General features: G+C 42.1%; 1 protein-coding gene across 5 annotated transcripts in view; it reads right to left on the reverse strand.

Moving 5' to 3' along the window:
- The window catches only part of immt (inner membrane protein, mitochondrial (mitofilin)), a 57,818-nt gene that overhangs the window by 17,919 nt on the left and 25,529 nt on the right, over nt 1-14,370 (reverse strand). For 2 of the 5 annotated variants that reach the window (XM_078223535.1, XM_078223519.1), the window contains exons 6-10: nt 13,998-14,123; nt 11,962-12,098; nt 8,198-8,301; nt 5,768-5,903; nt 4,648-4,777 (exon numbers count right to left, since the gene is read on the reverse strand). In XM_078223535.1, coding sequence (XP_078079661.1) covers nt 4,648-4,777; nt 5,768-5,903; nt 8,198-8,301; nt 11,962-12,098; nt 13,998-14,123 — 633 coding nt within the window. Of the gene's footprint in view, nt 1-4,632; nt 4,778-5,767; nt 5,904-8,197; nt 8,302-11,961; nt 12,099-13,997; nt 14,124-14,370 lie in introns of all 5 variants that reach the window. The other 3 variants (XM_078223555.1, XM_078223545.1, XM_078223529.1) reach the window with 2 other exon arrangements.

The raw sequence follows: 14,370 nt of genomic DNA on the forward strand, positions 1-14,370 counted from the left end.
AAGTTCTAAAAAATTCCTTTGTAATTAAAATTCATATAGAATCCTAAATGATGAATTAATGCTGCAAAGTTAGCATTGGTGTAAGCCATTTTGGATTTGCATTGCATTAAACAGCTAACTCTACACTAGATGTTAGGGTCCAAATTAAATCCAAAATAGGATGAAACTTTTCCAAAAAGTCTCACTCCATTTCCAATGTCAAGTAGGGAGTCTAGACTCTGCATTCAGGTTACATTGGCAACATAGAAATCTGCTTCAGGCAGACACTAGAGTTGCAGTGCCAATTCCATCCCAAGATGGATGCTGTCTGTGCACATATGCAGTTCCAGTCCAGCAAATTTTGTCTTTTCATGCATGACTCGTGAATGACAGTGTCTGAATTTAATTCAACGGACCTTACCAATTTTGAATTTTGGCCACTAACCACCCAGCCCAAAGAGTTATCGATAAACCATGTTCTCTCACATATTTAGTAACTGATAACAGTTATTAACAGAAATTTATATTCACATCCATGCATCCATTTATTTTTGTTACTGCCATCAACTTTTTCTCATCCCTATCTCAGGGGGGATTCATACCAATGCATGGCGTCACTGGCCTCAAAAGTCATAAATACATTTTCATGACTTCTTTATGTGTGAATCTAGACAGCAACTGTCATAAGATTTCTGATCTTCAGCCCACAAGTACACGTTCTGATAGGAACTTCTGGCTATCAGTCAAAACTTGGAACTATGGCTGATTTTCACCATCCTAGCCTTTGCTGATCATCCCTAATTGCCCTTGAGAAGGCAGTGGTGAGGTAGCTTCTTGAACCACTGCAACCCATCTGATGTAGCTAGAGCAATAATACTGTTAGGTAGTGTATTCCGGGATTTTGACCCAATGACAGTGAAAGAATGGCAATATAGTTCCAAGTCAAGATGGTGTTTGGCTTGAAGGGGAACTTGCAGGTGGTGGTGTTCCCATGCCCTTGTACTCTAGGTGGTGGAGGTCCTGGGTTTGGAAAGTACCTTGGTGAATTGCTCTATTGCATTTTTAAAAAAGGTGCACAGTGCTGCCATCACCCCCGAAGCTGGAGGAAGTGAATGTTTAACATAGTTGATGGGGTGCTGATTAAGCAGTCTCCTTTAACCTGAATGGTACTGAGCTTCACAAAGTATTGTTGGAGTTGCCAGTGACGGGTATTCAATCACATCCCTCACTTATGTCTTGTGAGTGGTGAACATGCTTTGGGGAGTCAAATGGTGAGTTACCGCCTCAGAATTCCCAGCCTCTGACCTGCTATTAGAACATAGAACAGTACAGCACAGAACAGGCCCTTCGGCCCACAATGTTGTGCCGAGCTTTGTCTGAAACCCAGATCAAGCTATTTCCTCCCTATCATCCTGAAGTACTCCATGTGCCTATCCAATAGCTTCTTAGATGTTCCTAAAGTTTCTGACTCCACTATCCCTGCAGGCAGTCCATTCCACACCCCAACCACTCTCTGAGTAAAAAACCTACCTCGGACATCCTTCCTATATCTCCCACTATGAACCCTATAGTTATGCCCCCTAGTTACCGCTCCATTCACCCGAGGAAATAGTCTTTGAACGTTCACTCTATCTATCCCCCTCATCATCTTATAAACCTCTATCAAGTCTCCTCTCAACCTCCTCCGCTCCAAAGAGAAAAGCCCAAGTTCCCTCAACCTTTCCTCATAAGACCCACCCTCCAAACCAGGCAGCATCCTGGTAAACCTCCTTTGCACTCTTTCCAGTGTCTCCACATCCTTCTTGTAGTGAGGTGACCAGAACTGCACACAATATTCCAAATGTGGTCTCACCAAGGTCCTGTACAGTTGCAGCATAACCCTACGGCTCTTAAACTCAAACCCACTGTTAATGAACGCCAACACACTATAGGCCTTCTTCACAGCTCTATCCACCTGAGTGGCAACCTTCAGAGATCTATGGATATGAACCCCAAGATCTCTCTGTTCCTCCAGTCTTCAGAACCCTACCTTTGACCCTGTAATCCACATTTAAATTTGTCCTACCAAAATGAATCACCTCGCATTTGTCAGGGTTAAACTCCATTTGCCATTTTTCAGCCCAGCTCTGCATCCTATCTATGTCTCTTTGCAGCCTACAACAGCCCTCCACCCCATCCACTACTCCACCAATCTTGGTGTCATCAGCAATGTAGCCAATGTACATGTATGGCTGGTCCAGTTAAGTTTCTGATTAAAAACTATCAAAAAAACTAAGGGAGGGTGATTTTTCAAAAAAAATAAACAGGCTTATTAAGCCAGAGTGTGTTATCAGATACTCAAGGTTAATAGACAAGTATGGCAGCAGCCATGCAGACAGTCTTCCATATGTACACTGTGGTTCCATCTGTTTGTTGTTCTCCAAACATTCCACACGAGTGGTTAGGCTGATGCTTGGGGATCAGCACTTATCTGTAATTCACAAGGTTCTGTTCTCTACTGTTCAACTCTCTTTTCAACCTGGTGTTGATGAAGAAAATATCTCCTAATTGTACTTTGTCAGCACTTTCTCTAATATACATCCCTATTAATGGCAACACTCCCTCCCCCACCCATTTTAAACTTAGTTCACATGATAGATTAAAATTGTAAGTCTATTGTTTACATATAGTTAACTACTCCACCAGCTGTGTTATCATGCACAAGTGGTTTGCCTTTGCATAGAAAGTATATTTGGCTTTCAGATGCTCTTTCTTGCCTGTCTACATTTACTACAGCCCCCATTCCAATTAACCCTTCATACTTTCTACTCATGACAAGTTATTCTAAGTTAGTCATTATCTTACTCAACCCCTACAGATAGCACAAAGCATATGTTTGATGGTCCAACATTTGCTGTGAGCAATAATATTTATCTTCTTGCGTTTCAGCATCACCAAGGCATGTTTCAAATTAACTAGAATTATTTTCTTCTTTTTAAATTTGTTGGTAATCTTTCCCTGTTTCATTAAGGGAAGCTCATGGGAAGAAGATACAAAATATCACCAGGCCACTCACTGGAGTTGTTCACTGTCCATTTACCTCAACTGGCTTCTGTGGACTTAAAAACTGTACAAGAGCACCGCTACTACACCAGTAGGACATTTTCTACTTCTAAATCAGCTGGTGTTGTCTGGGGGCCACGCATTGGAGGTAATACAGCAAAGCTTCACTAGATTGGTTCCTGAAATGAGGGGATTGTCCTATGGCCAGAGGCTGATAAATTGGGTCCTTCTACGTTCTGGGATTTAGAAGAATGAGAGATGACATCATTGAACATATAAGATTGTGAAGGGGCTTAGCAGGGGAGACACAGGGGTTGTTTCCCATGGCTATGGAATCTAGAATTTAGGGCCTCAGTCTCAGGATAAGTAGTTGATCATACCCATCAGGGATGTGCCAGCTCTTTGCAAGAATAATCCAAAACTACCCTGAGACCACCCTGTTCTCTCCCTCTCCACATCCCTCTATCTTCCTCCACTTCAAATATTTATCCATTTTTGATTATAAAATGCAATAATTTCTGTAACAACTACTAATTCTGGCAAAGCAGTCCATGTTCCATGTGACAAATTTCTCATGCTGTGACAATTTTAAACTGATGGGTCACCAATGAAGCAGCGATAAATCATTCCTTTCCAAACCTTCTTCAGGCACTGTAAATGCAGGCAGAAGATATCAATGAATGAGCAATGAGTACAAATAGGACCAAGTTCTTGGGCTTTCAGAGCTACACGTGACTCCATGGTTACAAGTTAGACATTTTAGTTTCTGGTCTTGCTCGAGACTTATTAATTCTATACTCACACCTTCAAGCTCAGTCCAAGTTAAGTAACCTGATTGTGTATTCAATTCTTCAAGGAAGTCTCAATTATGCTCCCACCCCCCACCTTCTCAAATTGTTTCCTAAATAAACATAAGTTCAGTTCCAAACATTAAAACTGAAATTTACACTTTATTAGCTCATGGAAAGCCTGAGAAAATAAATTAAAAGCTTCACAAACCTGGCTGTACATGCCACAGAAACAAAGGTTAATGATATTTTAAGAGACTCTTTTACCACTTCTTACTATAGATAAAAACACCTTGCATTGTTGCTGCTTTGATTGTGTGTAAACTTCTTTAGATGCAAATAATTTAATTAAAGCAAATAGGGCTGTAAAAATTTTGTACTGATCTTCAAAGGAACAATGGCAACTTGACTGAAACCCTTAGCACCCTAAGAGGTCTTGACAGTGTGGATGTGGAAAGGATGTTTCCTCTTGTTGGGGAAGCTAGAACCAGGGGCCACTGTTTAGAAATAAGGGTCACTCATTTAAGACAGAGATATGGGAGCAGAATTTTCAGATTTTTTGGGGGTCAACTTGGGTGGGACAAGCAGGCCGCTGCCGGCTGTCCCCGTCACATTTTCTGACACTTGGTCAAAAGAAAACAGGAGGTGGGTCCCACAACATCATGCTGGTGGGGCGGGTAACTCCAGCGCTCACCCCATCCCCAAATACAGAACCCCCAGCACCTTCCCCATGGAATCCCTTGCTCCCCAGCACTGCCCATGGGCAGTGCCTGGTGCCTGTCACTTTAAAAGGAAATGTAATTAAAATTATAACACAAGAAACAAATACTGTACTTACTGAGATTTTTCCAACCAGGCTTTACATCTGGGGTGATGCTCTCCAGTTCCTTCCTGAATTCATCCCTAGCCATAGCCACCAGCTCACTGTACTGAACGACTATTTTGGCTTCTGACTGAGCTGCCTGCACCTATATAAAAAGCAGATATTTCAACAGAAAGAAACCAGAATTACTCAAATATGGAAGACAGCACTGCCGGAGAATATTGGTTATAAATAAGACCGTCACCAGAATTCCAAGTGTAATTCAATTCTGGGGCTCCAACTAGTTAAATCATAGAGTCACAGAGCTTTGCAGCACAGAAAAGATCCTTCGGCCCACCGTGTTTGCACCGCATCAAGTACCTATCTATTCTTATCCCATTTTCCAGCACTAGGTCCGTTGCCTAGTATGCTATAGAGTTTCAAGTGCTCAATCTGGATTTTCGTGATTTGTTTCATAGGATACTTCAGTCATTCAAAGTTAAGTTAAAAGCTAAAGTTTATTTATTAGTCACAAGTAGACTTACATTAACATTGTGAAAATCCCCTAGTCACCACACTCTGGTGCCTGTTCGGGTACACAGAGGGAGAATTTAGCATGGTCAATGCACCTAACCAGCACGTCTTTCGGACTGTGGGAGGAAACCGGAACACCCGGAGGAAACCCACGCAGACACAGGGGGAACGTGCAGACTCCGTACAGACTGTCACCCAAGCTGGGAATAGAACCGGGTCCCTGGTGCTGTGAGGCAGCAGTGCTAACCACTGTGCCATCGAACCTGACAAAAAAAGAATCAAACAGTTGACCTAGTTACTCCAGCGCGCAAGCAGGTCAGGTATTACTGTTCACTCTACTAATTAGTTGATTGAGATTAAGAATGTAAGACGCAGGAACACATGTAGGCCTCTCGGCCCATTTAGTCTCCTCTGCCATTCAATGAGATAATGATTTATCGGATGTGATAATCCTCAACTCCACTTTTTCACCGTATCCCCATAACCCTTGATTCCCTTACTGATTAAAAATCTGTCTAAATCAGCCTTGAAAATATTTAACAACCCAGCCTCTACAGTCCTCTGTGGTAAAGAATTCCATGTATGCACTATTCAACTTTAAAAAGTACACATTGCTTATTACCTTCCTTTCCACGTGATCCAGATCCACCAACATGTGATTGAGATTCTCTTCTGCAGCCAGGAGTTGTGGTCTAACAGAAGAAATCTGACTCTGTTTGGCTTCTTCAATTGTGCTCCGAAGATTGTCTAACTCTTCTCTGAAATTAATCAAAAGAAAATGAAGGACATATGCCAAAACACAGAAGGCATGGCACGTTTTGGTTAGTCATGCTGAGTCATCAGCTACTCAATAACATTTAGTTAGTAAGGGCTGTATTTAAGTTCCCATTTACCAAAAAAGGTTAGTGTTCTTGCTCATTCCATTGTAAAATTTCCTTTGACAACACAATGCTTTGGATGCATTTTAGCATCATAGAACCATAGAAAATTACAGCTCAGAAACAGGCCTTTTGGCCCTTCTTGTCTGTGCCGAACCATTTTTTGCCTCGTCCCACTGACCTGCACTTGGACCATATCCCTCCACACCCCTCTCCTCCATGAACCCGTCCAAGTTTTTCTTAAATGTTAAAAATGACCCCGCATTTACCACTTTATCCGGCAGCTCATTCCACACTCCCACCACTCTCTGCGTGAAGAAGCCCCCCCTAATATTCCCTTTAAACTTTTCTCCTTTCACCCTTAACCCATGCCCTCTGGTTTTTTTCTCCCCTAGCCTCAGCGGAAAAAGCCTGCTTGCATTCACTCTATCTATACCCATCAAAATCTTATACACCTCTATCAAATCTCCCCTCAATCTCCTATGCTCCAGGGAATAAAGTCCCAACCTATTTAATCTCTCTCTGTAACTCAGCTTCTCAAGTCCCGGCAACATCATGTTATGGATTACTCAACTTAAGCAGATGCATGGTCAAAGAGTAACATTTCAGTACACATCTTCCATTTGCTCTTTACATGTAGCATTTTTGATTCCCTGGATTCTACAAACATTGCTTTGAACCCATCATTGAGAGGAGCGCAACTTGAACCAACACCTTCTTCACCAGGAGACACCTAGCCTTTACTCAGTGACTGCCCACAGAAGTTTAATTACCTAGAAAATTATCTTTTCCGTATCCTGATTGTACTAGTTTGTTAACACTGCTCTTTTCTGCACTTCTCTTTTCATTGGTCAGTGAATCAGCAATGCTCAGAGTGTGTTAAAAGTCACCAATATCGGTTCAGATTCTTTTATGAAACTCGAGGGTTATTAGGACGTGCAATTTTGCAGATTTAGTTTATATTATCTTTCTAAAAAAACAAAATGGATAAATATTAGAAGAAAAGAAAAGGCATGTGGGAAAGGGGACTTTGTGAGGACCAGTATAAAAGCACAAGGGGCTAAATTGCCTCCTTGTGTATCATAAATTTCATAATTCTCTAATCCAAACTGCTTTATAAGTGCTTTTCCTGGCATTTACTGATTTTTGTTCATGCTCATCCAAATTTATATTGGAAGATTTATCCATAATAATCTACAAAGATAAAGCAGAAGATTTGTACAACATTAAAGAAAACTTTAACCCCAATCTGCTTCACTTGATTTAGTTAGTATTACCCATTGTGAAACCTTACACACTTAGTGCTAAATATTGGTTGCCAATATTATGATCACGTTATGGACCAGTAACTTTTGCTGTAAAGTATTTAAATTTGAATTCCAAGGCATTGCTAAAAGAATAAAAGGCACAAAATCCCACAGCTTTGGACATATAGAACTTTTACTATATAAAAATCAGCAAAGCAAACAGTCAACACGATCTATCTTACCGCATTTGGAGATGGTGGGCTCGCTACCTCGTTTTACCGTAAGCCTATCTTTACTGGTCAATATACACACTGAGATTCTTATAGTTCCACATGCTGTAAGATTGGCCACCATGCAAACTTGATGCTGAAGTGAGGCACATCAAAGACATCCTGTTGGATAATGCTACCCTGATCAAATCACTTTGCGCTGTATGTCGCATAAACTCATGAACGGGCCTAAGGATGTCACTTTCAGCTCTGGAAAGTGCCCAGTCTACCTCAGATTACCCTGGAAGGGCAATGCATCTCAAAAGCTTATGTGGTTTCACGCTGCTACAATACAGTAGCAACACGAGTGGTATTCACTACTAACAGGATGCTGCCATCAAGCCAAAAATATGTTCTGTCTATCACACAAATAAAGAATATATGTTATATGAATTTCAGTTCCTTGTTCTTTGCAGATAGAAAGAACATGTACACACACTGCGATAAAGGCAATTTACTGCGGATGCCAGAAATCTGAAGTAAAAACAGAAATTGCTGGAAAAACACAGATGAGCCAATATCTGCGGAGAGAGAAACAATGTTAACATTTCGAGTCTGTATGTCTCTTCTTCAGAAAAAATGATAAAATATAACTATCATTCTAATACAAAAAGAACCTGAGTTATTAAAACAAACAAAATAGAAAACTCAAACTTACTTGGCTTTCATCATTGCTTCATTGGCTCTGTTTACAATCTTGCTGCGGACGTTCAGAGCAGTTTCCAAGGTTCGCCATTGTTCTGACTTTCGATCAGTAGCATTCTGGTAAGAACATATTTAATCACTAAAAGAAAAAATCCTTTCTGCATCATATGTAGCAAATCTGAAAGGTGACCCAAGTAAATAGAAAAACGTTCCCCTAGTGCCCTCAGAACACCAAAAATAGACCAACAGTTGCTGTTTGATCAATTTTGCCTGCATAACCATAGTAACTGAAAAATAATTATTTCCAGGTAAAGTGCTTTGCGACATCCTTGAGGACATGTCGGGCATTATATACATTTTGGATGACTTCACAGAACCAACATTGATACAGGATTATGTTCCAGACACTTACCACGTACTGCTCAATGCTGCTGCACAGACAATTATTTTTATTAATTGGGGCTCAAGGAAGTTATGTTAAACTTGTATAGAACACTGGTTTAGCCTCAACTGGAGTACTGCATCCAGTTTTGGGTGCCACACTTTAGGAAAATGTGAAGGATTCAGAATGAACGTAGAACAGATTAGTTCCAGGGATCAGGAATTTCAGTTACATCGATAGATTGGGGAAGTTGGTTCTGTTTTTCTAGAAGTATTCAAATTTATGGACAGAGTAGATGAGGAAAAACTGTTCCATTTGGCAGAAGGGTCAAGAACAAGACGACACAGATATAAGGCAAAAGAAGTAATGACAACATGATGAAAATCTTTTCACCCAGGAAGTGGTTAGCATCTGGAATGTACTACTTGACAATGTAATGGACACAGATTCTATTGACGGATTCAATAAGGAATTGGATTATTATGTGAAAGGGGAAGTGTGTGTGCAAGGCTACAGGGAGAAGGTGTGGGAGTGGCAATAGGGAAATTGCCCGTACAGAGAGTCAGCCAGACATGATGTCTTCTGTGCTGTAACAATTCTGTAAACACCGGAAGGGCTTTAGTGACACGTTTTTCCAGTATCCACTATGCAAGTACACAAGAAACTAACAAGATGGACTTGATTATAACAAAGCCATATAAATATATGACCACTTGGCCCCTTAAGCATGCTCCACCATTCAGTAACATTATGGCTGATCTGAATATGTCTTCAACTCCACATTCCGCCTACCCTTGATAACTCCCCTGTTAATTAAGAATCTATCCATCCCTGCCTTAAAAATATTCATTGACTTTGCTTCCACTGCTCACTGGGGAAGAGTACCACCAAAGATCCAATTCAGGTGGGAGCTATAAAATAAATGGCAGAACCATCAGGCGCATAGATGCACAGAGAGATCTGGGAGGACAGGTCCACGGGTCCTTAAAAGCGGCAGCACAGGTGGAAAAGATGAAGAAGAAAGCATATGGCATGCTTACCTTCATCGGCCGGGGCAGAGTATAAAAGTTGCCAAATTACATTACAGTTATATTAAACCTTGGTTAGGCCACATTTGAAATACTGCGTCCAATTCTGGTAGCCACACTACCAGAAGGACGCGGAGGCTTTGGAGGGAGTACAGAAAAGGTTTACCAGGATGTTGCCTGGCATGGAGGGTGTTAGCTATGAGGAGAGATTGAATAAACTGAGATTGGTCTCCATGGAAAGATGGAGGCTGAGGAGCAACCTGATAGAAGTTCATAAAATTATGAGGGGCATAGATGGGAGCTTTTTCCCAGGGCAGAAATAACAATCACAAGGGGGCACAAGTTCAAGGTAAGGGGGGGAAAGGTTCAATACAGATGTGCGGGAAGAGTTTTTTAAACAGAGGGTGGTGGAGGCCTGGAATGCATTGCCAAGTGAGGGGGTTGAGGCAGATATGTTAGCGACATTTAAGACTTATCTGGATAGACACACAAACAGGCAGGGAATAGAGGGATACAGGCGGTCTAGATAGGACAACGTGATTGGCGCAGGCTTGGTGGGCCGAAGGGCCTGTTCCTGTGCTGTACTGTTCTTCGACTCATGACCCTCAGGGAAATTTCTTCATCTCCATCTTAAATGGGTAATCCCTTATTTTTAAAACTATATTCCCTAGTTCTAGTCGCCCCCAAAAGGGGAAACATTTCAGCATCCACCCTATCTAGTCCCCTTAGTGTGTTTCACTAAGAACTAGTTCTGTTAAAGACTAATACAGGCCCAGCTTGTCCAACCTTTCCTCACCAGATAATCTCCACCCACTCCCCTCCCCCCAAGGTATCAATCAAGTGAACCTTCTCTGTACTGTTTCTAATGCATAAATATATATTTTCTTAAATAAGATGACCAAAACTGTGCACAGTACTCCAAATGTGGTCTCACTAACACCTGTACCAAAACATCCTTACATTTATATTCCATTCCCCCTGCAATAAACAACAACATTCCATTTGCCTTCCGAATCATTTGCTGCAGCTGCATACTATCCTTTGGTGATTCATGTACCATGACACTCAGATCCCTCTGTACCTCACGGCTCTGGGATCTCACTCCGTTTAAATAATATGGACATGCTCACATTTTCCCACATTATACTATATCTGACAACTTTTTGCCCATTTTTTAACCTATTTGCACTTCTTGGGGGCGATCTTATCATTGCAGCCCACCGGCTAATGGGTGGAGCGAGCCAGTAAGATCGTGCGAGAGCCAAGAGATAAGGTTCACACCCGATTTCTTGCCCCTTGAAACCTGCACATGATTGCCAGTGAGGTCAGCCTCACGCCCATTTCTGGCACAAAGCTGAATAAGTTATTTAAATTTAATTTGCATAGATTTATCATGTGATTAGCGAGCTCAGGACGCTATAGTCTGGGCTCACTTGCCTCTGTGGCCTCCCCAGGAGAGCTTCTCTCCAGCAAGAGTCACAGCTGGTCTCCAGCAAAGTTGTGGTGACCTCGCCGGTGGAACCGGAGGATATTGAGGACCCCCGCGGAGGTCAGGGGCAAGTGGGGGATGCCCCTTGGGCAGTGCCAGGATGCCAAGGGGGTAGAGCCTACTGGGGGCCACTGCGCAGTCTGCAGCTGCATTAAGTATGGGGAGGGAGGGTGAGGGTGGAGGGTGCCACCACTCTGCAGGCGATGGGGGGGGGGCCTTTGAGGCCGGCTGCAGCAGCAGAGACCTGACAGGTTATTTTTCTCAGACCTGTCAGGCCTCTGCTGGTTGCGACTGCACATGTGCAGCCACAGTGGTCTACACATGCACAATGGCGCCCTCTGCTGCTACAGCAGGCTTGCTGGTGATTTGAGCCCCACCCCTTCCCCTACAGGCAAGGAATGGTTTAGCCCATTTTTTCCCCTGCACTCAGTGGATAAGATACTGGATTTGAACTCGCCCAAAAAACGAGTGAGAAACTCTCCCGTTTCCCACCTGTCCTGGAATTAGAATTTCTTTGGTAAGATTCCCCCTTATGTCCTCTTCACAACCTACTTTACTATCTATCTTTGTGTCATTCAGCAAATTTAACAACCATACATTCGGTCCCTTCATCCAAGTCATTCATATAAACAGTAAATATTTGAGGCCCCAGCACTGATCCCTGAGACAAAATCAAAAATGACCCATTTATGGCTACTCTCTTCCTGTTAGCTAACCAATCCTCTATCACTGTTAATATGTTACCTCCTATACCATGAGCTCTTATTTTTCGTAGTAACCTTTGATGCGACACCTTACAAAATGCCTTCCTGAAACCTTAAGACTTCCTTACGATAGCATCTCAAATTAAAAATTCACATTCTTCTTCAATGGTTTACCTCAGAATCATCCATTGCTTCCTTTAACCTCTGGGCATGCGACGTAATGGCTTCTACTGCTGAATCCTGAGCTTCGATTGCCTTGAGTGTCACTTGGGCACTTCTCCCAAGGGCATCCTCCAAGGTTGATGTTATTTCTGCACAGGAGTAATGCATGTTTAAAAATACAGCATTACAATAAAATTTTCATAAACGCTGTTAATAAAATTACTAATTTATCCCCAAACACCACCTACAGTCATTAATAATAGGGTATTCAGTGAAGCAGAGTGGGTTCACTGGTTTATCTATAAAGTTTAATGTCTTTGGAACTCTGCCTCAGGAGGCAGTGGAGGAGGGATTATTGAATATTTTTAAGGCAGAGGTAGCGATAATTTTAGGCAAGGGAATTAAAGTTTATCAGGACTAGATTGGAAATGTAGAACCTGAAACATAAACAGATCAGCCATGATCTTACCAAGTGGCAAAGGCGGCTCGAGGGACCAAATTTCCTATTTTGTATATTTGTATGCAAGTGGTGCTTCTTCCTGCAAATCTTGGGGATAGAGAACTGGCAGAGCCTTTGACTATGGAGCATCAGAGTTAAGTCTCGGCTTGTCCTTAACCAACTCTCACACATGCATTTTCTATCAGGAGTTACTGGAAAGCAGTCACAATCAAACCAAGGCAATATTAGTAAAAGCATAGTTTAAAGTTTAGTTTTTAAAAGTTTATTTATTAGCGTCACAAGTAGGCTTACATTAACACTGCAATTAAGTTACTGTGAAAATCCCCTAGACCAGGATTGAACGTGGGAGATTCACGCTTAATACCACTCCACTGACGGTGTAAAAGTCAAATACTGTGGATGCTGGAATCTGAAACAAAAACAGAAAATGCTGGAAAATCTCAGCAGGTCTGACAGAGCCCTGCTCTGACAAAGGGTCATCTAGACTCGAAACATTGACTCTATTCTCTCCCCACAGCTGCTGTCAAACCTGCTGAGATTTTCCAGCATTTTCTGTCCACAGATGGTGTATTTGCCGAAGTGAAACATCAAGGGAGGTAGGTTCTAAGCTTCAGATAAATAAAAAGTCCCTGAAAGCACAGGAATCTAATAAGTTTACCACTCAGGCAAAACAAAAACACAGAAAATAAATATCAGCAGTTTGTGAAATGAATTTTATGCGCATTATCAAACCTGCCTGCCCTCACAGGTGGACACAAAAGATTCCATGGCACCATTTTGAAAGACAGCAGGAGAATTCTTCTATTGGCCCAACTAACGTTTATCACTCAACCAATATAACTAAAAAAGATTATCCGGTTCAAAATCACACTGCTGTTTGGGAGACCTTTCTGTGCACAAGTTAGCTGCTGGTGTTTCCTACAATATAACAGCGGGCGGCACAGTAGCACAGTGGTTAGCACTGCTGCTTCACAGCTCCAGGGACCTGGGTTCGATTCCCGGCTTGGGTCGCTGTCTGTGTGGAGTTTGCACATTCTCCTCGTGTCTGCGTGAGTTTTCTCCGGGTGCTCCGGTTTCCTCCCGCAGTCCAAAGATGTGCGGGTTAGGTTGATTGGCCATGCTAAAATTGCCCCTTAGTGTCCGGAGATGTGTAGGTTAGAGGGATTAGTGGGTAAATATGTAGGGATATGGGGGTAGGGCCTGGGTGGGATTGTGGTTGGTGCAGTCTCGATGGGCCAAATGTCCTCTTTCTGCACTGTAGGATTTCTATGGTTGCACTTGACAAGTATTTCTTTGGCTGTAAAGTATTTTGGGTTGCCCCGAGATCATAAAAAGCATGACATACATGCAATTCTTTCTTTCTTATTTAAAGGAGGCAATGGCGAGTTGCAAGAGGCTGTAGAATCCTAATCCTATGAGTTGCCACCTTCAGAGGTGGATGGGAAAAAAATTAAGAAAACAGCCCACCAATAACACAATGCAGGTGGTAAACTATCACTATCGCAACTGGGGAATGATATAGATGGCTCGTGTTAGTCGCAAAATCTATCTGTTAGAAGTAAAGCAATTTGAAATTGATTTTATTTACCAACAACTTTGATGTTTTCCTCTCTATCTTGCTGAGCTAGGTGTTTTTCAACCTCCTGAGGTGGACGTTCCTCTACTGCGATGTGTTGCCCCTGCAAGGCTTCATTTTCGCAACTACAGCTTTCACCTTTTAAGAGCACAAGGACATCACATTTATGACCAGAAGGTCACTTTGCACCATAAATGTGTCCTTTCTTTAAAAATATATGTTACCTCCTCAAGACCTTGCACATATTTTCTCTCTCCAGAAAAATATCTAGTTGTTTTGCACTTTAACAAGTTATGCTTTACCAAAGTAGCCTTCAACTTAAAGTGCTTACAATTAACTGAGGATATTTGCGCTAGAAATTGCAGTAAACTTGCTGGGTGATAGA

The sequence above is a fragment of the Mustelus asterias genome, chromosome 1 (assembly GCF_964213995.1).
Source record: "Mustelus asterias chromosome 1, sMusAst1.hap1.1, whole genome shotgun sequence".
NCBI lineage: Eukaryota > Metazoa > Chordata > Chondrichthyes > Carcharhiniformes > Triakidae > Mustelus > Mustelus asterias.